This window comes from Manis pentadactyla, chromosome 6, assembly GCF_030020395.1.
Source record: "Manis pentadactyla isolate mManPen7 chromosome 6, mManPen7.hap1, whole genome shotgun sequence".
NCBI classification, from domain to species: domain Eukaryota; kingdom Metazoa; phylum Chordata; class Mammalia; order Pholidota; family Manidae; genus Manis; species Manis pentadactyla.
In genome coordinates this window covers 116,915,909-116,940,892 of record NC_080024.1, presented here as the reverse complement: position 1 = coordinate 116,940,892, position 24,984 = coordinate 116,915,909, and the positions used below count along the sequence as shown (strand labels likewise).

At 34.2% G+C, this 24,984-nt stretch overlaps 1 protein-coding gene across 3 annotated transcripts in view; it reads left to right on the top strand.

Annotated features, from left to right (window-relative positions):
- Window positions 1-24,984, top strand: part of SMCHD1 (structural maintenance of chromosomes flexible hinge domain containing 1) — a 187,871-nt gene that overhangs the window by 97,978 nt on the left and 64,909 nt on the right. For 2 of the 3 annotated variants that reach the window (XM_036905842.2, XM_036905843.2), the window contains exons 23-34: window positions 3,356-3,495; window positions 4,144-4,278; window positions 6,105-6,332; window positions 9,151-9,299; window positions 10,230-10,318; window positions 10,888-11,006; window positions 13,730-13,897; window positions 15,456-15,581; window positions 17,551-17,630; window positions 17,827-17,984; window positions 19,238-19,353; window positions 20,472-20,533. In XM_036905842.2, coding sequence (XP_036761737.2) covers window positions 3,356-3,495; window positions 4,144-4,278; window positions 6,105-6,332; window positions 9,151-9,299; window positions 10,230-10,318; window positions 10,888-11,006; window positions 13,730-13,897; window positions 15,456-15,581; window positions 17,551-17,630; window positions 17,827-17,984; window positions 19,238-19,353; window positions 20,472-20,533 — 1,570 coding nt within the window. The remainder of the gene's footprint in view (window positions 1-3,355; window positions 3,496-4,143; window positions 4,279-6,104; window positions 6,333-9,150; window positions 9,300-10,229; window positions 10,319-10,887; window positions 11,007-13,729; window positions 13,898-15,455; window positions 15,582-17,550; window positions 17,631-17,826; window positions 17,985-19,237; window positions 19,354-20,471; window positions 20,534-24,984) is intronic. The other variant, XM_057504069.1, reaches the window with a different exon arrangement.

Sequence of the window (24,984 nt, the reverse complement as noted above, 5' to 3'; positions counted from 1 at the left end):
GACCAAGGAAGAAACAGAATATCTAAACAGACCGATTACCAGCAACGAAATTGAACTGGTAATCAAAAAACTACCTAATAACAAAACTGCTGGACCAGGAATTTTTATCAAACATTTAGTGAAGACCTAATACCCATCCTCCTTAAAGTTTTCCAAAGAGTAGACGAAAAGAGAATACTTCCAAATTCATTCTATGAGGCCAGCGTCACTCTAATACCAAAACCAGGCAAAGACACCAGAAAAAAAAGAAAATTACAGACCAACATCCCTGAGGAACATAGATGCAAAAATACACAACAAAATATTAGCAAACCGAATTCAAAAATACATCAAAAGATCATCCATCATGATCAAGTAGGATTTATTCCAGGGATGCAACGATGGTACAACATTCAAAAATCCACCAACATCATCCACCACATCAACAAAAAGAAGGGCAAAAACCACATGATCATCACCATAGATGCTGAAAAAGCATTTGACAAAACTCAATATCCATTCATGATAAAAACTCTCAACAAAATGGGTATAGAGGGCAAGTACCTCAACATAATAAAGGCCATATATGGCAAACCCACAGCCAACATCATACTTATCAGCAAGAAACTGAAAGCTTTTCCTTTAAGATGGGGAACAAGACAAGTATGCCCACTTTCCCCACTTCTATTCAACATAGTACTGGAGGTCCTAGCCATGGCAATCAAACAACACAAAGAAATAAAAGGCATCCAGATTGGCAAGGAAGAAGTTAAACTGTCCCTGTTTGCAGGTAACATGATATTGTACATAAGAAATCCTAAAGAATCCACCCCAAAACTACTAGATCTAATATCTGAATTGAGCAAAGTTGCAGGATACAAAATTAATACACAGAAATCTGTTGCATTCCTATACACTAACAATGAACTAGCAGAAAGAGAAATCAGGAAAACAATTCCATTCATAGTTGCATCAAAAGGAATAAAATACCTAGGAATAAACCTAACCAAGGAGGTGAAAGACCTATACCCTGAAAACTACAAGACGCTCTTAAGAGAAATTAAAGAAGATATCAATAAATGGAAACTCATCCCATGCTAATGGATAGGAAGAATTAATATTGTCAAAATGGCCATCTTGCCTGAAGCAGTCTATAGATTCAGTGCATCAAAATACCAGCAGCATTCTTCAATGAACTAGAGAAAATCGTTCTAAAATTCATATGGATCCACAAAACACCTCGAATAGCCAAAGCAGTTCTGAGAAGGAAGAATAAAGCTGGGGCATTACACTCCCCAACTTCAAGCTCTACTACAAAGCCACAGTAATCAAGATAATTTGGTACTGGCACAAGAACAGACCCATAGACCAATGGAACAGACTATAGAGAGCCCTGATATAAACCCAACCATATATGGTCAATTAATATATGATAAATGATTCATGGACATACAATGGGGAAAAGACAGCCTCTTCAACAGCTGGTGTTGGGAAAACTGGACAGCTACGTGCAAGAGAATGAAACTGGATTATTGTGTAATGCCAAACACAAAAGTAAACTTGAAATGAATTAAAGACTTGAATGTAAGTCATGGAATCATAAAACTCTTAGAAGACCACATAGGCAAACATCTCCTGAATATAAGCATCAGCAACTTCTTCCTGAATGCATTTCCTTGAGCACAGGAAACAAAAGCAAAAATGAACTCATGGGACTACATCAAACTAAAAAGTTTCTGTACGGCAAAGGACACCATCAGCAGAACAAAAAGGCATCCTACAGTATGGGAGAATATATTTGTAAATGACATATCCAACAAGGGGTAAACATCCAAAATATATAAAGAACTTACATGCCTCAGCACCCAGAAAGCAGGTAACCCGATTAACAAATGGGCAGAGGATATGAAGAAACAGTTCTCCAAAGAAGAAATTCAGATAGCCAACAGACACATGAAAAGATGCTCCACATCACTAATCATCAGGGAAATGCAAATTAAAACCACAATGAGATATCACCTTACACCAGTAAGGATGTCCAGCATTGAAAAGACTAAGAACAGCAAATGCTGGCGAGGATGTGGAGAAAGGGGAACCCTCCTACACTGCTGGTGGGAATGTAAGCTAGTTCAACCATTATGGAAAGCAATATGGAGGTTGCTCAAAAAACTGAAAATAGAAATGCCATTTGACCCAGGAATCCCACTCCTTGGAATTTACCCAAAGAATGCACCGTCTCAGATTCAAAAAGACATATGCACCCCTGTTTTTATCCCAGAACTTTTTACAATAGCCAAGATATGGAAGCAGCCTAAGTGTCCATCAGAAGAGGAGTGGATAAAGCAGAGGTGGTATGTATACACAATGGAATACTATTCAGCCATAAGAAAGAAACAAATCCTACCATTTGCAACAACATGGATGGAGCTGGAGGATATTATGCTCAGTGAAATAAGCCAGGCGGTGAAAGACAAATGCCGAATGATTTCCCTCATTTGTGGAGTATAACAATGAAGCAAAACTGAAGGAACTCAGAGACTCAAAGAATGAACTAGTGTTTACCAAAGGGAGGGGTGTGGGAGGGCAGGTGGGGAGGGAGGGAGAAGGGGATTGAGGGCTATTATGTTTGGTACACATGGTGTGGGGGATCACGGGGAGAAAAGTGTAGCACAGAGAAGGCACATAGTTGATCTGCAGCATCTTGCTGCACTGATGGACAGTAACTGCATTGGGGTGTGGGTGGGGACTTGATAATATGGGTAAATGTAGTAACCACATTGTTTTTCATGTGAAACCTTCTTAAGAGTGTATATCAATCATACCTTAATAAAAATATTTTAAAAATAAAAACTGAACAAACCAAATGTTTAAAGCATATTTGCAGAGAAATAAGGAATATCTGTACACTTCCAGATATACATTAATTAGTATAAAACTCTGTACAGAAATTGAATGAAATATGTATTTGAAGGAGAAATATAAATGTCAAAAAAAAAATCAGTCATTGTGTAACGTTAATGTTAGGAAGTACAAAAGTAGTTTAATGAAGTTTTATTTCTTGAATACCTTTTTCTGGATCTTTTTAAGATTTTGCATGTTAAGGTGATTTCTATCATGTGTTATCACTATGTCATAGTTTGTCACATAAGCTGAGTCTAGTCATCAAACATTTTATTTAATTGAGACTACTCTGGGCATGTATAGAATGTATGGATTTTGAGGATATAAATGAGTAAACATGGATAATGTTTATTTTTTCATTCTTGGCATCATTTATCAGACTAAATTTCTGTAAAAAGCTGTTTTGTTTTTTGTTATTTCAGTATTTCAGCCTTTCAATCCTGAGTCTGTATTTCATCATATAATTTTCTGGTAGGTCCCCCTCATCGATTGAAAGTGAAACCTGATTCTGAAATTTTAGTTATAGAAAATGGAACAGCTTTCCCATTTCAGGTAGAAGTTTTGGATGAATCAGACAATATAACAACACAACCAAAATTGATTGTTCATTGTAAGGTAAGCTATTGTAATATGAGAGCATGCAGATTTTATTTTGTGTCCTTTGGTATTATATGCACATATATATTTTAGCTTCTTTATAGTTAGCTTTATACTGCTTCTAGGTCTTCAATGATTATTCCATGGAGAAATATATGAGATATCTCATTGCCAACAGTTTTCTGCATCCCTAAGCCAATAAAGATGCCAGCTACACTCAGTTTCATAAAGAAATTTGTGAAGACAACTCCTTTCTTGGCCCATTCCCCACATTTTGATGAAGTATTTAATTTACGAATAGAGTGATAGAAATGTCTTTTAGGATTGGCGATAGATTGAAAAATGAAGTTGAGTTAAAGACCACAAAAAAAGGAAAGGGAAACCCAAATCTGTGAAGTTAAAACAGAGCAGTGGTGGAGAAAGTGGGTGTTTCTTCAGTAAAGTGGGTGTTTATCAGTAAAAGATAACATTTTACTTAGAGTTGTAGAAAATTATTTTTTTCATTGAAAAATTCTCTAGCGTTTAGTGAATTTAGGTGAATTCTGTTTAGAATTTTCCAATTTATACCTAGAAGTAGTAGCTCTATGAATTATATGAAAATTTAAGAATTATTAATAATCAGTATGTTTGATTGGGGTCTTAAATTATTTTGTATGCTTCCAATAGTTTTCAGGTGCTCCAAACCTTCCCGTCTATGTTGTGGATTGCAGTAGTTCTGGAACCAGTATTTTATCAGGATCTGCGATCCAAGTTCAGAACATTAAAAAAGATCAGATGCTTAAAGCAAAAATTGAAATACCTGTAAGTTTCTATTGTTATTCGTTGATATTTGAGTCTTCATACAGATATTCTTTAGCAGCTTTATATTTTATGTAACATTGTTTGAGTTTTAAAAATGAGGTATTTGTGGTTCTTTTAGCCAAAAGGAAGAAAAGGCAGTATGAAATAGTATAGTGAATAACATTTTGTATTAGTAATTTTCTTGATCAAACCTTCTGTAATATCTATGGCTCTTGTTGATTACATATTCCTGATTGTTTGGTAAATTTCCCCACTTACACCACCACGGAAGGACATATAAACATTTAATTTGTATTACAATTTTAAAATAACTACATGTTTTTTATTAGTGTTTTCCTATTAAGAGACTTTTATATTAATATGCCAGTAGGGTACTTGTTATTGGATATACATCATGACTGAAGGCAAAGTCAGCCTGGAAGAGGGCAAGCAGTTTATATGAACAATTGAACTCTTAGATTGCTGAATGGGATAACAAGTACTTAAACAAGTAAAATATTTAAATGTGGTTTCTTCAGAATTGGTGTAGATGATGAATAACCTAATCAGTTGATTAGCTGATGCTTTCTTATAATTATATATTAGTTAACATATCTTGAACCTCAAAAGAGTAAAAGACAGCTTTTATTTTTTAAATTAGAATGAGGTGATAATTCTAATTCTATTCTATTCAAGCTAGTTATATTTGATAATCTTCAAATAATGTTTGCATTTCCTTTATTCAGTAATGTGGGCCTCATAATTTTGAGCATACTGTCTTGCAAAAAGATCAGGAAGAAAAGACTTGGAGTTAGGAAGGAATCTGAGCTTGGAAGCAAAAGTAACAAGCATTAGGAACTATGTAAATACCACAGAGCAGCAATAAGCAGAAGACTGAAAATTCAGGTTAGGTAAGACAAAGACCAAGGGATATTCTACAACACAGAATTAGAAAATGTTATCCAAAGGCAGTGACTCTTGAATTTGAGTCGGGTAAATACAATACGCTCAGAATAGAAGATGGGTTATTGGCTTGATATTCTGTGAGGTAGGTTTTTAATATGTCTTTATTTATATATTTGGGCTTCAGTAGGAATGACTGCAACTGGTTGAGGAAGGAGACATGATTGTGTAAGATTGTAAAGATGTATAGACTTTAGGTTTAATTTGAATTTTGTGTATCCTGTGGAGTGCACTATACCTGGATTATGAAATGATGATGTTTTAATTTTGTATGCCTAAAATCAATTTATGTAGCATAATCCAGACCAGCTCATTTTTACTGGACTGTGAAACACTGATGTACCTGTAATAAATTGTAAATATGACAGCTCAGCCTTCAGGGCATCTGGAGTCCTTATCTAGCTTGTTCACTTACCAGTGTACAATGAATTGAAAAAGCACTAGAAGCTTCAGTGTAAATAATGTATTTTACAGCAATTATTTGTTTCTGATTTTATGGAAAGTTCTTAATTTCTTATATCTTTATTCTTATTAGTAAATGCAAACTACCAGATCTGTGTCATATGGTTAAAATTTCACATATTTTCAATAATTTGAGGTAAATATACAGGTAAGGGGAGGGAAATCTTTTTAAGTCTAACTATGCTAGTTTTGGTTTTAAGAATGTGGCCCCTATCATTTATAACTTAATGATATAAAATGTGGAAGTACAGTGTCCTCTTAATGGAAAACTTATGAATGTTAACAGTATATAAGATAATCTTCCATAATATTGGAAATAAATTCTTAAGCAAATGGTGTAAAAGACTCACCACTAAAAGCAAAAAATATGTTTGCAGTACAGATGTCATCCGATATACATTTGTGTTTTCCTCTCTTCCTAGAGTTGTAAAGATGTGGCACCTGTGGAAAAGACTATTAAATTGCTTCCTAGTAGCCATGTTGCAAGATTACAGATATTCAGTGTGGAAGGACAAAAGGCAATCCAGATCAAACATCAGGATGAGGTTAATTGGATAGCAGGCGATATTATGCATAATCTTATTTTTCAAATGTATGATGAAGGGGAAAGAGAAATCATGATAACATCAGCTTTAGCAGATAAAATTAAAGTAAGTGTCTCAGAATTTTGCCCATTTTATGCTTGGACAGATGACGCTGAACAAATTTTACAGGATAGCCTCCAAGAAGAAGCCTATCAGAAAAATAATACTATTAATTAGAATTCCAGGCTAAATGAGAATTTTTTTAATGCCTTTGAAATGTGAATGATTTATGTGTGACAAATTTGTACTTAGAAAAATGATTTTGATTCTTAAAGAAAAAAGGGAAATTCCGATCTTTGGCATTTTATTTCACTATACACTTTCTGACCAACTGTATTTCTGTAGTCACAGTCAAGACCTTACCAAAGCATTTTATTTTTAGCTGTCCTGAAAGCACTAAATAAAGGGTCTGTTAAAGGCAAACCATGAAACATTATTGTTAACCACAGAGCCCTGATTTGTTCATTGAAAATACGTATACCATTCTAAAAGCATGAAACAGCTTTGTCAGTTTTTGAATCTTCAACTGGTCCTCTTCCAACTTATGTAACCTAAATGTATCATTTGCACCTTGATGGGATGAATCTATGTGTTGAAACTAACATCTCATTTAATAGACAACCAAATCAAAACATTCCTTCCACATGAGTAGACTGCTCTAGCACTCTTACGATTGATTGAAAGAACAGTGAGAATTCTATGCTTGCTCCTTTCAAAGTACAGTCCTTTTTGCTATAATGAAATACATTCATTCCTTAAAATCACTGTGCTATATAAATCACATGGCTTTTGGGGAAAATGGGAGTTAGAGACACAATAGTCAAACTTCATCAGTTACCCATTTTTTTAAAAAAAGTTAGGAAAATAATAAAGTACTACCAAAGCAGTAATAGTAAGACATAATAAATACCAAGTCCATAAACACTATAATAATATGGCCATTTAATTTATTTGTGAAAGTGGATGCAGGAAGGGTTGCAGTGTGTGCATTACTGTGAAGAGGTAGAAACTCCCCTATATATGCACTACCAGGTTTGGCAGCTGGTAGGTGTTTGAGGTGTGTCTTTTTGTGTATGTCTATGTATTTTAGTTTAGCTGGGTTCAGTTTTCTGTGTCCAGCTATTATTGTCATGGATGAAATTGTGCATAATCCAAAAGTAAAATGTGTTTCATACTCACATTGTTCCCTATTTTAATTACATAGGAACAAATTTGCATTTTCAAACCACACATACCCGAACTGTGTTATTTTTCTTGATATCCCTAGAAAAAAAACATCTCAAATCTTGTGTTGAGGAAATAATTTTCTAAACATCCAGGTTTAACCTAGCTCAGTTACATATAAACATCACCCTATCTCTGGAAAGCCAATATTTATAAACTCTTATGTAAGGGATCCAAATTAACTAAATTTTTGGAGAGTTGCTATTGGTGGGACAGATGTAGAAATTACTCTTTTGTACCATTACCGCCTATAGCCATCCTGAGTTTCCATATATAGGATCTGATATCTTAAAAGAATCATTTAACAGGGATTCAAGCGATCTTATTTTTCAAATCTTACTTGAAATAACTCTTGCTTTAGCCAGTTTGATCTTTCCCTCCATAATGAGGGAAGAGGAGGATTGAGAGGGAAGTAATTGATCCTGCTTGGAAGGAGAGGCAAGCCATTTTTATCTATTTCAGCAGATTTGAAGGTGAGTGGTTTAAAAGTGGTGCCATGAGCCAGGCTTCTGAACTGGTACCTTGCTTTCTCATAATAATGTTCCCACATTCTGGTTTCTTATCAAAGTTAAAAGAAACGTTGACTGGAGAGCCTCTCCCTGTATGTAATCATTGTGCCTCTTTAAGTTTGTGGCCTGCAGTTGGCATATTTTTGCTTCAAGCTAGTAGTTAACATAAGTTTCTTGGGTACCAAAGATTTTAAAACATGCACCTCTTTATTAACAATAAAAGATATTAAATACTGCTATTATTAATTTGGAAGTATAGTCTTTAAAATAATTTTTGTTTTCAGAAAATGCTCCAGTATTGAGGAAAGTCAACCAGAACTGATCTGAGAATAGTAAAGAGGTAGCACAACTAGGGTGAGGGAAGAAAGCCTTTTTGTATAGCTCTTGCTTGCATTTGCTTCTTCCATTATTTAAAAATAAGAAAAGATGGTCTCAAAAGATAAAAAAGGTGACTATAAATGTTAGAACAGCATAAACTGGGATCAAAATATTAGAGTGTCAGTGATTTAAGAATATAACTAACAGAAGACTAAAAGCAGACAAACGAGCTAAAAAATTCTTAAATAGAAAAGATTGGAAGTTAGTAGGATAGAGTTGGTTAATCAACCTAAGAAAAAAGGATTGGGTAACAAAATACAGGATGTAAAGGCTGTAAAATTAAAAGCATCACATCCAAGAATAGATTAAGACCAAAAAGTGTCCAGGATGGTAATTACATCGGTGGAACTTAACATTTTCTCATCATGCTGAGTAAGGGTCTGCCTAGATCTCATTCAAAGCCCATATTAAGATGGTTTAAAAAATGCAATTAATGTTATCTCTCATAAATGATCACAGGATTTGATCTATGTTAGTTTTAAATTATAATTACCATAGTGATAATCCTGTGGCAAAACTTTAAAGACATGACCGAAGATTTTTAAATTTTGTTCATTGAAAGCTATGGTAACATTAACAGCAAAGACAAGATGCTTAAAGTAATGTATGAATTACCTTAATTTCTGGCCATAAAGGAGCTTTCTTTTTCATTAGAGGTCAGGCAAGTGGATTTTAGCTGAATTTTAATTAAGAGTCTTCAGTAAGATAAGTGGCAGTAGGAGGGTGTTAGGCTAGGCTTGATATTATTCTTACCCATACAGTTTTTCTTTTAGGTTAACTGGACACCTGAGATTAACAAAGAACACTTGCTACAAGGGCTGCTTCCTGATGTACAAGTGCCAACATCTGTAAAAGATATGCGCTATTGCCAGGTTTCATTCCAAGACGATCATGTGTCTTTGGAAAGTGCATTTACAGTAAGGTTTGTGGGCATATTACATTATAGGTATTTACAAATTCAGCATATGGCAATAAAAATACTTTCCTCTGAAGCACACATGTAGAAGTTGTTAATGTAGAAAAATACCATCATTTCAGTGAAATAATGGTAGGTTGTTTCTTTAGAAGAAAGCTTCACTGGAGATAGTGATTAATTTTTAATATCACTATAACCCTATGCTTAATCGGCTGTCTAGTATCTGTGAGAACTAGAACTTTTATTAAAGGAAAGTCCTCCTTGTGCAAGCAATAGTGAAAATACCTGCAAAATGACAAGGACATGAAAAGTACAAAAGATACAGAGTGGTCAGTTAGTGTGTTCACAAGGAAAAAGTCTTCATTGGCGAGTGATTATTTTTAAAGCTGAGGGCAACTGGACCTGATATGTAGAGCTGATAACAAAGGGGAAGACTGAAGTAAATATGTAAGAAACCTGTCTTTCACTCTGGCATGCTGCCTCTTTTCCAATAACAGCCTTTACTTTTAATTCTTCTACCCATCTCCATACTGTTCCCAACAAAGAATAGTTCTGTGTTTGAGGTGTTTTCAGGTATGCTGCTCACCAGCCACAGCAGGTCTCTTAATGAGTTATTCTTCCTTCTGAACCACCTTTTCTTTCGCAGTGTGCTCTTGTCATAATTTCTTTTTAATCCAGCATAGATAATAGCATTCACAGTTCTGTAATTTTTTGTTCTCTCAGTATTCTCTACTATCTTTGTAAGCTCTTTTCTCGCCTTCCTTTTAGGTTAATAGTAATGTTTATAAATAGAGGTATTTGGGGGAGGGGTGTTACTGTATTTTAAGTGAGAAAGTGAGTGATATATATATATATTACTCTTTAGCATATTGAAACTCATCTTTTTCTACAATTAATGGTGTAACCAAAGCCTTTTAACTTGTTAACCAATTTTAGACCACTCCCTGATGAACCTAAACATCTAAAATGTGAGTTAAAAGGAGGGAAAACAGTACAGATGGGCCAAGAGCTTCAAGGGGAAATAGGTTAGTATGGCCTGCTTTCTTTCTTTTAAATAATTGTATAATATATGTCCTTATATTCATGTTTTGGCAACATAATCTTAAAAGAAATCTTTGAGTTTATATATGATTATTGGTTTAAAATCCATTGTTTTGAAAGATTGAAGTCTTTTCACTATCACTTTTTCACTGACAATATCAATATTTTCATGGATTTCAGTTTGGCAAAAATAGTTCATTGGAAAAATGTTGCGTTTTGTTAGAAGTAATTATAGTTAATATTGAAAGTGTAAAGTAAATATATAGGTGGATTCATATGTATCTTACATTTTTCTTATATCTAGGATATTACAAAATACTAAATTATTTTATCAGATTTTCATGGTAAAAATCTGATTAACATCAACATCATGTTAAATATATAAATATAAATGTGCTTACGTAGGTTCTTGATGTATTTTGTAGTGTATAGAAGTGAGTATAATTTACAAAAATTAAGAATAAAATTTAGAGCATGTTTCTAAGCATTTTACATTTGTAGATATTTATCTTTTATCAAAATATAATGCTTTAAACTTTCCTTTTTTATATAGTTATAATAGTTACAGATCAGTATGGAAATCAGATTCAGGCATTTTCACCAAATTCTTTATCTGCCTTGGGAATTGCTGGGATTGGACTTGATAGTTCACATTTGAAAACTGCTTTTCAGGTATGATTACTTTTCAAAACAGTTGGCTTATATCATTGGTTTATATATAACAAAATTTGGGAAAAACAAAATAACTAAAAGAAATGTGATTTTAATGCTTACAATGAAGAATCATAAAAGGCATTAAAAAACATTTTATAATGAAAAATTTTGAACATATGCAAAAAAATAGAATGAAAATAGTAATGAATAATTCCCATGTTCCCATCACTCAACTTCAGTAGGCATCACTTTCCCCTTATTATTTTGAAGCAGGTTCCATATATCATATTTCATCCATAAATATTTGCTATGTATGTAAAGGTAGTTTTTCATGTAGCTGTTGAAATAGAATTTCTTAGTGTTCACACCTTGCATTAAACAGGATGCTGGGGAGAAAACTGAAAATTTGCAACTAACTGAGATTAGCTTGTGCAGTTAATTGAGAATAGCTTGAAAAATATGAACCCTGGTGGAATTATTTCAGTATAGAACAGGCAAACTTGATATATGCTGCTTGGAGATATCAAAGAGAACTTTCTGGAAAAGGAGATGTTTGAGTTGTACCTTCAAGGAACTACCAGGCCAGAGTAGATGAGGTGGGAAGAATTCTAAGGCCCAAGTAAAGTTGAATCCATTTAGAGCTGTTTAAAACTCTTCTTCCTTGTAGAGCCTCCATTATAGTTTTTACCTGACAGAGTAACATAGATAACCTCCTCATTGCCCATCTTAACTGGACTTTCTGTTTCCACTGATCTGTTATGCTGTTACTTTCTAGTTTTCAGAACACCACTTTCATTGTATCTTACAGCACTGCTACAGAACTTTTAATGATGTTTTTGTACAGAAGATAAGATTTGCTCTTTGACTTTCAGGTTCTTCCATTATCTAGCTTACCCTGTGTGTAGATGAAATCAGACAATAACTGTGCCCCCATCTTTATTCATGAACAATCCCTGCTTCCTTTCACCTTATGCACAGATTTCAGTCCTCTTTCATCAGTTGCTCTTAAAGTATAACCTGTGTTCCTGTATCTTCAGTTTTCCTTGTCTATTTTCATCAGCATATAAACATGATAAAATATCTGTCATCTGAAAAAACAATCCCTCCTAACCACCCCCCAAAAGGCCCTACCACCTTTAGCCTTGAATCCCTTGTCCTGTTTCCTTCTTTTTATAGTATAACTCCTTGGAAGAGTTGTATATCCTATCTGTTTTCATAACCTTTTCTGTCATTCCCAGGCAAGCCAATCTCATCATTTTTTTCTGCCCGTTTTCACCTGACCAAATCCATTGTCAGTTTTCATTTCTCATCTTAGTGCTACCTGTCAGACCTATCAGCATTTTACATTATAAATTTAGACTCTATCACCTTAGTATGGCATAGAATACTCTATAGTATTCCACTGTAGCATAATTTCATACCTTTCTTCTCCCATAGCTCATTATTCTCCAGGCAAGTTGACTTTCTTTCTTCCAAATGTCATTTTACAACTTATATGTACTATCTTGACCCATTTTCAAATAACAGGAATCTACCCCCAGTCTCTGCAAAAAGAAAATGGAACCGTTTTTTAAAAAATAAAACAACTAAAAAACAAAGTAACTTTTTGAAATAAAAAGTAGTTTCATACATCAGTTTCTTAAAATCATTTCTGCATCTGAATAAAATGTGCTGCTATTCTGAAGTATATTATTTTGATAATTTCAACATTAGGCCTTAGGGTGCCTTTCAGGTTTTATATTTCTATGTGTATCCATCTACAATATGTAAATGCATATACAAATTTTATTTTCAAGATTTCAAGTAAAACCAGAGTAACTTCCAACATGACCTCTTCAAAAGGTTTTGGTGTTTCACTAATAAATGTGAAATTCTGGGTTAGACTTTACACATTTTTGAACTTTCAGTATGTTTGACTAATGAGTATTTGTTTTTCAGATATTGAAAAATTCCCCTGTGCTTACTGGGACTTTGGGGAGGACTAATTTTGATTATTTGGCAGTGTCTTTTTACAGAAAATAGTCTACAAGCAATTGTTTCAGAACATAAAACATGGAATTTTAACCAGTTTTTAAAATCTGAAGGGATAGTTTGTACCTAGTGGAAATTTGAGATGATGAAATTATTAAGGATCAGTATTAAAATGCAGATACTACAGTGCTCATGCCAGCATGGAATTAGTTTATACCATTCAATCACATTGCAAAAATTACAGGCTAATTTCATTGATTCCCTTAATGTGATATGTTAGGCATTCTAAGTACCAGAGACAAATCAAAGCCCCTACCTTTCTGGGGATCCCCTTGTGATGGGGCAAGCATGTAATAGGTAAGAAATGAGTGGTAAGAAAAATAAAGAGGAGTAAGAGAATAGAGTGCCTTTTTACAGGGTGGTCAGGCAAGACCGCTCTGATGAAGGTGCAAAAAAAGTCATGTTGAAATCTGGTAAAAAATGTTAAAAACAAAGGGAAAAAGTAAGTGCAAAGGGCATTGGGCAAACATATACCCTTGCATGGTACAAGGTATGTTAGATCTCTTCCTTACAAGACAGAAATTCAGTTTCTTCTCTCAAGGAAAATGAAATTAATGATATTCCAGTATAGGCATTTGTATAAGTTATTTGCCATTGTTTTACCCAGAAACACTTCTGTATGCACATGGGTTAATGACAACATTTTCTTTCATTTTATTGAGAGCTAAATGTTATTTCCCTGTCTTTTCTCATATACTTTTCCTCACTAGGAAAATACACAAAGTATAAGTGTAAGAGGCATCAAATTTATTCCAGGTCCTCCTGGAAATAAGGATCTTTGTTTTACATGGCGTGAGTTTTCTGACTTTATTCGAGTGCAGCTAATTTCTGGACCACCAGCTAAACTTCTCCTTATAGACTGGCCAGAATTAAAGGAGGTAAGTAACTTCCTGCCCTGATTGAAAGAATTTAATATCATATGGCTTATTACTGTGAAATTGTCAGTGGGTCAGAATAGATTAGTAACAATAACACTGATAACAGGGCAACGTAATATGATTCTTAATGTTCATTTACTTCATCACTGTCTCCACCATTTTGTTTAAAAAGTGTAATAATTCAAAAGCTAAAAACTTCATTACAGAAATTTTCAAACATGCATAAAAACAGTATAGTGAATATCTAGTTTCAACAATTACTGATTTTTGCCAATTTTGTTTCATTATTCTCCCTTACTGACTCAAAAAAAAACTTTTTGCTGGAGTTTTAAAAGGCATCTCAGGTATCAAATCATTATACCCATAAAAACTTTGGTATGCTTTCCTATGCAAGTAGTTAAATCTTTTACAAATATCTTTCAAATCTGTACCTTTGTGAGTTCTTACTGAGTTTTTTTAATTCCAATTTTAAAGTGTTTAGATTTGAGCACTCAGTTATGGTCTAGTAGGGCTTTGCCTATACCTATGACAGTTTAGATTTTTTTCAAAGGAAAATGAACCCACATGGCTATGGTAATAGTTGAAATTCCGCTGGTACAGGAAGTTTGAGATTTGCCCGTTTTGATTTGTGAGTTTAAAAAAACCCAGGTAAACGAGTGTATGACAGTGTGCTTTAAAAGCTTTTTGCTGTAATAGTGTGTTGACTAAAGAGTTTCACTGAAAAGCCAGAATATTTATTTTTCCCTGGAAGCACTTATGTTACATAAATTAATGCATTCTTTGTGCCTACTGATGTCAATAAAGAATTTGTTGATTTATTATATCATGAAGTAATTATTTACCTTTGAAGTGGGAAAAATCTGGACATGTTCATGTTTTTATGTGATTTTGTAGGCAGAGAGTATTTTGAAAGTAATGACAGCTTGTTAACTCAAAATTTTAATTAGAAGATTATTTGCAGATACCATGGATATCCAGAACCTTTAAAAATAAAACCTAAAACTAATTTTTGTTAGAGATATGATCATATGTAGGTAGCTATGGCTGGAAAAGTAATCATCGAATATCTGGTTTTTGTGAAAGTTTCTACCTTAATTCTTGACACACCTTCCCCCCCAAAGGACTCTTAAGTGGAAAAGAGGAACTGACTTAACACCTAAGCAAAATATATAGAAGAAAAAAATATATACATATTGTCTCATTTAATCTTCAGCAGCATTATGATATATTACTGTCATTCTTACTTTATAAATGAGATAACTGAAATCCTGAAATGTTATAGATAGCCAATGCTAAATCTGAGAACCTAAGATAAGCTTCTGTTTCTATTGAAGTCATTCTGCTATGTAACTTTTAGGAACTTTAGAAGCCAATAATGCCAAATGATCTTTTGCCTTACGTCAGTATCGATCATTTCTATAGAAGGGGACCATTTTGTTTATAAAGTTTAATTGATGAAAGAAGCCATTTGTGAATAGAATGGGATAAATTAAGTGATCAGTATATTGTTTGGCACATATGTTTTAGTGCTTCTTAAAATGTTTATTACCTGTTTCAGTCCATTCCGGTGATTAATGGAAGAGAATTACAGAATCCTCTCACTGTTCAACTTTGTGACCAGTGGGATAATCCAGCACCTGTACCACAGGTTAAAATAAGTCTTCTAAAACCTAACAATTTAAAGGTAAGTTTTCAATGTTCTTAAAATTTTTTCACTTACTTAAAATTCTGATTTCATTCTCATGATGATGTCTTTAGGGGTTATCTCTCTTTTTTTAATATGGAATTATACAGCTATAATTATTGCCTAGTTTAAATCAACCTAAAGATTTTTCTTTATTTTGAGGAATTAAACTTTGTATCTTGCAAACAGCGTAACAAGGGATAACATTCTACAATTTTGACTATCTGAGTGTTTATTATACAATACTAATAGTACTTGGATTTCAGATTAGGATGAATAGAAAACACTGACAAGGTGAATGAAGTCAGATTTAATGACCTGTAGTGTGGGTTGAGGAACATGTATTATTGGGGAAACTTACAAGCCTGAGGGTAAGCACAAAGAGTCATGTGAGTACCTGTCCTCTGCTTACCTTATGCAGTGTTCCCAGGGCCTGAACATAGCTGCTAGACCTACAATGGGTTGTGTTCTAGGGTACAGGGCAAGCATGAACATGGCCTTGCAATGTTTGGGAGCAAACATGGTGCTTGGATACCAGGAAATCCAAGATTAGGTACTAATTTGCATGACTATTAGGATAGCTAGCTGCTGTTTAGGATTTAGGATATAATGGAGACTTCAGACACCTGGTGCAAACTTGGAGGCCCTCCTATGAAGGGAAAGGGGAGAAGCTGCCAGTCCCTTGCAAAGTTGTATTTTTCACACAGTCCCTTCTGTTGGTTGAAGAGAATTAATTTGTTCTAGCCAGGTTGTTGCCAGAGAGATTTTCTGGAGTTATATTCAGCCACTCTTGAGTCTCCTTCCACAAACATTTTATAATTTTAGTGGATGAAAACAGTTGATAGTGTGTAAGTACACAGTTCACTTGAAATTAATCCATTAGTTCAATAAGAATCCCAGCAGGAATTTCCCAATAACCCCACAAATTGATCTTAAAAGTCAGGAGATTAAGGTGCCAAGAATGGCTTCTGATCCACATAGACTTGTAAAGTAATCAGGGTCAGAGGTCTTAAGCCTATCAAAATAAAACTAAAAACTATAGTATTGCTACTATACAGCCTGAAATAGAAGACTTGCTTCTCTGGTTTAATAGCAAGAATTTAGGATCCAGACAGAATTTTGAGGAAGATGGATTAAGTGAGAGACAATGGAGCAGAAGGTAAATATGACAGATACAAAGGACTTTCTTCTGTCATTTTAATTACTCCTCATTTTTTGCCCTTAAAACTCTTTGGATACTTTTGCCAAATATTTCAGTTCCATTAAGCTGAAGTGGGTATTAGGGTTTAGGAGAGAGTCTGATATTCTGCCTTACAAGTTCATTTTGGTTCTTAATGCTTGTTTCTAGAAAAGTTGTACAGTGATTATTTTCTACACCAGATAAGAGTATGATTCTGGTTTCTAGAGAAGCATGTGCAAAAGGCTGAGATATTCTTCTAAGCAATTATTAGGAAATGTGGCCACTGATTTTTAATCACTTGACAATGAAAGCTTGGTTATCACTAGAAGGTAGGGTTGCAACAAAGATTTAAGAAGCATATCTGAGTAAACAGGAGAAAAATTAAATAACAATGGACATTGTATTATGATGTCTTGACTTAAACATATGTGTGTATATTTATGTTTATTTCTCCTGCGGCATCCCCCACATCCCCCAGTTTTGGAATATACCTTCAGTATTTATATACAAATTTCGTTTATATCAAAACAGTGAACATTGACTTGTGTAATTTAATAACTGAAATACACTGAATTCTAGCTTAGTTGATAAAGATGAGTGATTAGTATCCTTTGGCTTATTTGATTACATATTACACTGCTTTAGTTCATATTACAAAACTACTGTTTTTAGAAGTGTGTGCAAATGCAAATTTTTAAATAGTACTAGAGGAAAAGAACACAGTAATAGTCAGAAAGAATTTGATCTCTAGAATTTTCTAATTAACTGTTTTGTTTGTTTTGTTTTCAGCTGACTCCTTCAAACCAACAGCATAAAACAGATGAAAGGGGCAGGGCTAATTTGGGAGTATTCACTGTTTATGCCCCTAGGTAAGAACCAAAAGTTTGATAGTTAGTATTATAGAAATTGATTTTTCTTATTACTTGGTAAAGTTAAAAGTAATAACTAGCCTTCTATTTAGTTTTGGAAGGTGTTCCTAAATGAATTAAACTCTGTATAAATTGTGTTAAAAATTTTGAGGCTATAACTAATGTAATTTGAACCCCACCTTTTTTTCCTTGTTAGAGGACTACATAATATGCAAATTAGAGCCACATATAACAAGAATATCATAGATGGACCTTTAATTAAGTTGATGATTCTTCCAGACCCAGAAAAACCCATTCGTCTCAATATTAAATATGACAAAGATGCTTCCTTTTTAGCAGGGGATGTTTTTACTGGTGAGTAATTCAGCTTTAAAATTTATTTGTAATGATAATTTGCTTTTTACATTAGTAGAATAAATTTTTTATCCTACATGTTCAACATGACAAAAAAACAAACCTGTATGGCAGACAAAATACATTTGACTTAGCTTTGTCTTCTCTCACTCCTATACCCTACATTCTTTAAAAGGTCAAGAATGAACTTTAAGTTCATAAAGTTCTATCATAACTGATAGACTGAGCTAATTCAGCTTGCTCATTCACTAAATTATGAAATTCTGCAAAAGAAATAGTAACTGATAAATAGGGAAAACTGTGACAGACTCTATTAAATATGTTGTGATGTCACCTCAAACCAAACAGAACCAGGATTGTTTAATTTGGATGGAAATACATCACATCAGAATTTATGATGAGAGATATTTAAAAATGTTTACTAAGTACCTATTTTCTCGGGGCACTATACTGGTTTCATTGTTCCAATAATGAATATATGGCTATTTTCAGTGAGTTCTGCCTAGTGTAGGAGATGATTTCAGTGTAGTGTGGCAGGTGCCAAGACAATAAGAAATAGTATTTGCTTTATATAGGTAATTTTCTTGAACACTTCTGTTTCCTTGAATCAGTTTCTGTACACAGTTACAAGCAGTTGAAAGAAGTAAACCAGAAAATTTAAATTAAAAAATCAACAGTTTTTAATTAAGTTACACATATACATTGTCTTTAAATCTAGGGAGATAAGACCTACTCCCTGTGAATAAGAAACTAACAGGTACTTAATGTTACAGATGAAAAAGTATTATATGTAATTATAGTTTAGCTACTGTAAGCTATTGAAAATCATGAAAGAAAATAGTCATTGTATTCTTGGATGCATAATGCATATGGACTTTAACTAGTTACCCTAATTCTAGGTTGCTGAGCTTCCCAGTCTAACCGTTTTGGTCGTACATGGTAGAACTTAAAAGCATTGCAGACTGTGAAAATAAGGGACTATTAATACCAAAGATGTCTGCATAGATTTTCAGGGGAAATTTAGCACTAGAGAGTTGTCTGTCATGATTAGTAAGTTTTATAGACAAATTTTGGGGGAATGCTGATAAAGAATAGCTCCATTTTCTTCATCAGAGTATTTTTTTTTTTTTAGATAATTCATCAGAGTATTTTTATGAACACTTAAGTGAGATGTATGTTTTAAGACATACAGTTATTTAACCAAATCCATTAATTGAACTAGAAAGAAAATTTTTTTATGTTCACCTTGACAGATTTTATTGTTACGATTATTTCTGAAGATGACAGTATCATTAAAAATATTAATCCAGCACGTATTTCCATGAAAATGTGGCAGCTGTCTAACAGTGGAAACCGACAACCAACAAATGTGAGTCCTGGAAAGCACTTTAGAAATTAAAACTAGCTCTTACAATAATGTGATTTAATGTCAAAATGCAGTGTGTATGTATTAGAGAACTAGAAATTAACCCACTTCATCACTTAGGATTTAAAAAGAAATTATATCATAGCACATTTCAAAATTAGGTGTGGATGCTATTGAAGAGTACCCTGCATTTGATGATTCTTTAAGATACTTTATATTTTAATATCATCTCTTCTAAAGGACAATCCACAAGGCAAAAAGCCATTAAATATCACTAAGAAATAATACAGAAAAGTAGTTGGTAGAGAGACTTGAGATAGACTTACAGGATAGAGCAGAGGGTAGAGGTGACAACAGTTTGAAGTTCTAAAGCAGCACAATCCAATGGAAACATAATGTGAGTCACACGTGATATTTAGATTTTTTTTGCTAGCCACATTAAAAATGTAAAAAGAAAAAAGAAAATTAATTTTAATGTAGTTTTAACCTGATATATCAAAAATTGTTTCAACTTGTACTCAGTATTTTCAAATGCACTAATGAGACTTACATTATTTTGTCTTACCTAGTTTTTGAAATTTGTTATTTATTTTATGCTTACACCACATTTTAGTTTGGACCAACTATATTTCAAGTGCTTAGTAGCCACATGTATCTATTGGCCACTGTACTGTACAGTACAAATCTAAATAAATCTCAAGTTGAAAACTCAGCCTTAAACTGTATCAGAGGGTCCCAATTTAACAATGCCTTCCAGGATTTGTGGTTCATTTTAATCATCTCTTTAGGTAACTAGCTTCCTTAATTTATACCATCAGTCCCATCAAGCTGTTGCCTTAAAATTGTATCACCACGATAGAGATCTATTGAGTGCCCTTAATAATACCTCTTTCCACTATAACTAATCTCGCTATTGTGTCTTAAATGCATTATAAAGGTATGTACCTCGAGCGTGTGTGTGTGTGTGTGTGTGTGTGTGTGCGCACGTGTGTGTGTGTGTGTATTTTTAAATCCAGATGTGATCTGTATTCCCATTTGGTAAAGGTAATATAATTTCATCCTAAATGTACTATGTTAAATGTTTGTGATTTCTCCCTCCCCTTTTATGCTTCCCTTTCTAGGCAGAAACATTTAGTTGTAATAAAATAAAAGATGACAAGGAAGATGGCTGCTTCTACTTCAGGTATTCCTCAGATTATTTCTTATTTTTATATAGACTTTGTTCCAAAGTTAATCACCCTTGGCAATATTGCTTGCTCAGCTAGGGAAAAATAATTTATGAGTGAATAGAAAATGTTGCTATCTCAATTTTTTTGTTAGGAGACACATTCAAGAAAATGTGTTTTGTTTGTAATTATAAAATGCTTTATGGAAAGATTGTTGTGATAGATGTATATTACCTTTTAAAACAATCAAGGCCATCAGAAAAAAATTAAGTTGAATTTGGGGTCAGAGCACTTCATATATGTGTGTGTGTGTGTGTGTGTGTGTGTGTGAAGTTTCTATGATTCTAAACTTAAAATGTTACAGAGTGAAAAAGGCAGCTGAACTAGTTTTTTTGCTGTTTAACTGTAACTTTAAAATGTTGCTTCTGCATTCTGGACTTCTACTTTGAAATCTGATAAATGGCTTGAATGCACTATGTCTAAGGTTTCTTTTACTTATTAACATTTTTATTTTTTTTTTATTAAGGTATCATTGATATACAGTCTTATGAAGGTTTCACGAGAAAAACAATGTGGTTACTACATTCACCCTTATTATCGAGTACACCCCATACCGCAGTGCAGTCACTGTCCATCAGTGTAGTAAGATGCCACAGAGTCCCTCCTTGTCTTCTCTGTGCTACACTGTCCTCCGCATGACCACACACACACACACCATGTGCACCAATCATGATACCCCAAAATCCCCTTCTCCTTCCCTTCCTCCCCACCCACGCTTTCCCACCCCTCCCCTTTGGTAACCTCTAGACCCTTAGAGGCTGTGAGTCTCCTGCTATTTTCTTCCCTCAATTTTGCTTCGTTGTTATACTCCACAAATGAGGGAAATCATTTGGCTTGTCTTTCTCCGCCTGGCTCATTTCACTGAGCATAATATCCTCCAGCTCCATCCATGTTGTTACAAATGGTAGGATTTGTTTCTTTCTTATGGCTGAATAGAATTCCATTGTGTATATGTACCACATCTTCTTTATCCATTCATCTACTGATGGACACTTAGGTTGCTTCAATGTCTTGGCTATTGTAAATAGCACTGCAATAAACATAGGGGTGCATTTGTCCTTCTGAACCTGAGGACTTGTTTTCTTTGGGTATATTCTTAGGAGTGGAATTCCCGGGTCAAATGGTATTTCTATTCTCAGTTTTTGAGCAACCTCCATATTGGTTTCCACAGTAGTTGAACTAGTTTCCATTCCCACCAGCAGTGTAGGAGGGTTCCCCTTTCTCCGCATCCTCGCCAGCATTTGTTGTTCCTAGACTTTTTGATGTTGGCCATCCTTACTGGTGTGAGGTGATAGCTCATTGTGGTTTTAATTTGCATTTCCCTGATAATTAGCGATATGGAGCATCTTTTCATGTGCCTGTTGGCCATCTGTATTTCTTCTTTGGAGAATTGTCTGTTCATATCCTCCGCCCATTTATTAATGGTGTTACTTGCCTTTTGTGTGTTGAGGTGTGTGAGTTCTTTTTATATTTTAGATGTGAACCCCTTGTCAGATAGGTCATTTACATGTATATTCTCCCATACTGTAGGATGCCTTTTTGTTTTGCTGATGGTATCCTTTGCTGTACAGAAGCTTTTCGGCTTGATGTAGTCCCATTTGTTCATTTTTGCTTTTGCTTCCCTTGCCTGAGGAGATATGTTCACGAAAAAGTTGCTCATGTTTATATTCAAGAGATTTTTGCCTATGTTTTTTTCTAAGAGTTTTATGGTTTCATGGCTTACATTCAGGTCTTTGATCCATCTCGAGTTTACTTTTCTGTATGGAATTAAGACAATAATCCTGTTTCATTTTCTTTACATGTAGCTGTCCAGTTTTGCCAACACCAGTTGTTGAAGAAGCTGTCATTTCCCTATTGTATGTCCATGGCTCCATTATCTTATATTCATTGACCATATATGCTTGGGTTTATATCAGGGCTCTCTCACCTGATCCATTGGTCTATTGGTCTGTTCTTGTGCCAGTGCCAAATTGTCTTGATTAATGTGACTTTGTAGTAGAGCTTGAAGTTGGAGAGTGTAGTTCCCCCACCCCCGCTTTATTCTTCCTTCTCTGGATTGCTTTGGCTATTTGGGGTCTTTTGTGGTTCCATATGAATTTTAGAACTATTTGTTGTAGTTGTTGAAGAGTACTGTTGGTATTTTGATAGGGATTGCATTGAATCTGTATATTGCTTTTAGCATGATGGCCATTTTGACAATATTAATTCTTCCCATCCATGAGCACGGGATTTATTTCCATTTATTGTTATCTTCCTTAATTTCTCTCATGAGTGTCTTGCAGTTTTCAGAGTATAGGTTTTTCACTTCCTTGGTTAGGTTATTCCTAGGTATTTTGTTCTTTTTGATGCAATTGTGAATGGAATTATTTTCCTGATTTCTCTTTCTGCTAGTTCATCGTTAGTGTATAGGAAAGCAACCGATTTCTGTGTATTAATTTTGTATCCCGCAACTTTGTTGAATTTAGATATTAGGTCTTGTAGTTTTGGGGTGGATTCTTTAGTTTTTTTTATGTACAGTAGCATGTCATCTGCAAACAGGGACAATTTAACTTCTTCCTTGCCAATCTGGATGCCTTTTATTTCTTTGTGTTGTCAGATTGCTGTTGCTAGGACCTCCAGTACTATGTTGAATAAAAGTGGGAAGAGTGGGCATCCTTGTCTTGTTCCTGATCTTAAAGGAAAAGTTTTCAACTTCCTGCTGTTAAGTATGATGTTGGATGTGGGTTTGACATATATAACCTTTATTATGTTGAGTTACTTGCCCTCTATGTCCATTTTATTGAGAGTTTTTATCATAAATAGATCTTGAATTTTGTCAAATGCTTTTTCAGCATCTGTGGAGATGATCATGTGATTTTTGTCCTTCTTTTTGTTGATGTGGTGGATGATGTTGATGGATTTTCTAATGTTCTACCGTCTTTGCATCCCTGGAATAAATCCTACTTGATCATGATAGATGATCTTTTTTATGTATTTTTGAATTCTGTTTGTTTTTATGTTGTTGAGTATTTTTGCATCTATGTTCATCAGGGGTATTGGTCTGTAATTTTCTTTTTTTGTGGTGTCTTCGCCTTGTTTTGCTATTGAAGTGATGATGGCCTCATAGAATGAGTTTGGGAGTATTCCCTCCTCTTCTACGTTTTGGAAAACTTTAAGGAGGATGGATATTAGGTCTTCACTAAATGTTTGATAAAATTCAGCAGTGAATCCCGTCTGGTCCAGGGGTTTTGTTCTTTGGTAGTTTTTTGATTATCAGTTCAATTTCGTTGCTAGTAATTGATCTATTTAGATTTTCTGTTTCTTTCTGGGTCAGCCTTGGAAGGTTGTATTTTTCTAGGAAGTTGTCCATTTCTTCTAAGTTATCCAGTTTGTTAGCATATAATTTTTCACAGTATTCTCTCTTAATTCTTTGTGTTTCTGTGGTGTTGATAGCGATTTTTCCTTTTCATTTCTGATTCTGTTTATATATGTAGACTCTTTTTTTCTTGGTAAGTCTGGCTAGGGATTTATTTTGTTTATTATCTCAAAAAACTAGCTTCTGCTTTCATTGATTCTATTGTTTTATTCTTCTTGATTTTACTTATTTCTGCTCTAAGCTTTATTATGTCCCTCTTTCTACTGACTTTTGGCCTCATTTGTGTTTCTTTTTCTAGTTTCGTTAATTGTGAGTTTAGACTGTTCTTTTGGGATTGTTCTTTCCTGAGGTAGGCCTGTATTGCAATATACTTCCCTCTTAGCACAGCCTTTGCTGTTTCCCACAGATTTTGCATTGTTGAAATATTGTTGTCCTTTGTCTGCATACATTGCTTGATCTCTGTTTTATTTGGTCATTGATCCATTGGTTATTTAGGAGCATGTTGTTAAGGCCCCATGTGTTTGTGGGCTTTTCATTTTCTTTGTGTTTCTAGCTTCATACCTTTGTGGTCTGAGAAGCTGGTTGGTACAATTTCAATCTTTTTGAATTTACTGAGGCTCTTTTTGTGGGCTAGTATATGATCTATTCTTGAAAATGTTCCATGTGCACTTGAGAAGAATGTGTATCCTGTTGCTTTTGGGTGTTGAGTTCTGTAGATGTCCGTTAGGTCTATGTGTTCTAGTGTGGTGTTCAGTGCCTCTGTGTCCTTACTGATTTTTTGTCTGGTGGATCTGTCCTTTGGAGTGAGTGGTATATTGAAGTCTCCTAAAATAAATGTATTGCATTTTTTTCCCCTTTTAATTCAGTTAGTATTTGTTTCACATATGTAGGTTCTCCTCTGTTGGGTGCATAGATATTTATAATATCTCCTCTGGTTGAACTGACCCCTTTATCATTATGTAATGTACTTCTTTGTCCCTTGTGACTTTCTCTGATTTGAAGTCTATATTGTCTGATAGAAGTACTGCAACTCCTCCTTTTTTCTCCCTATTA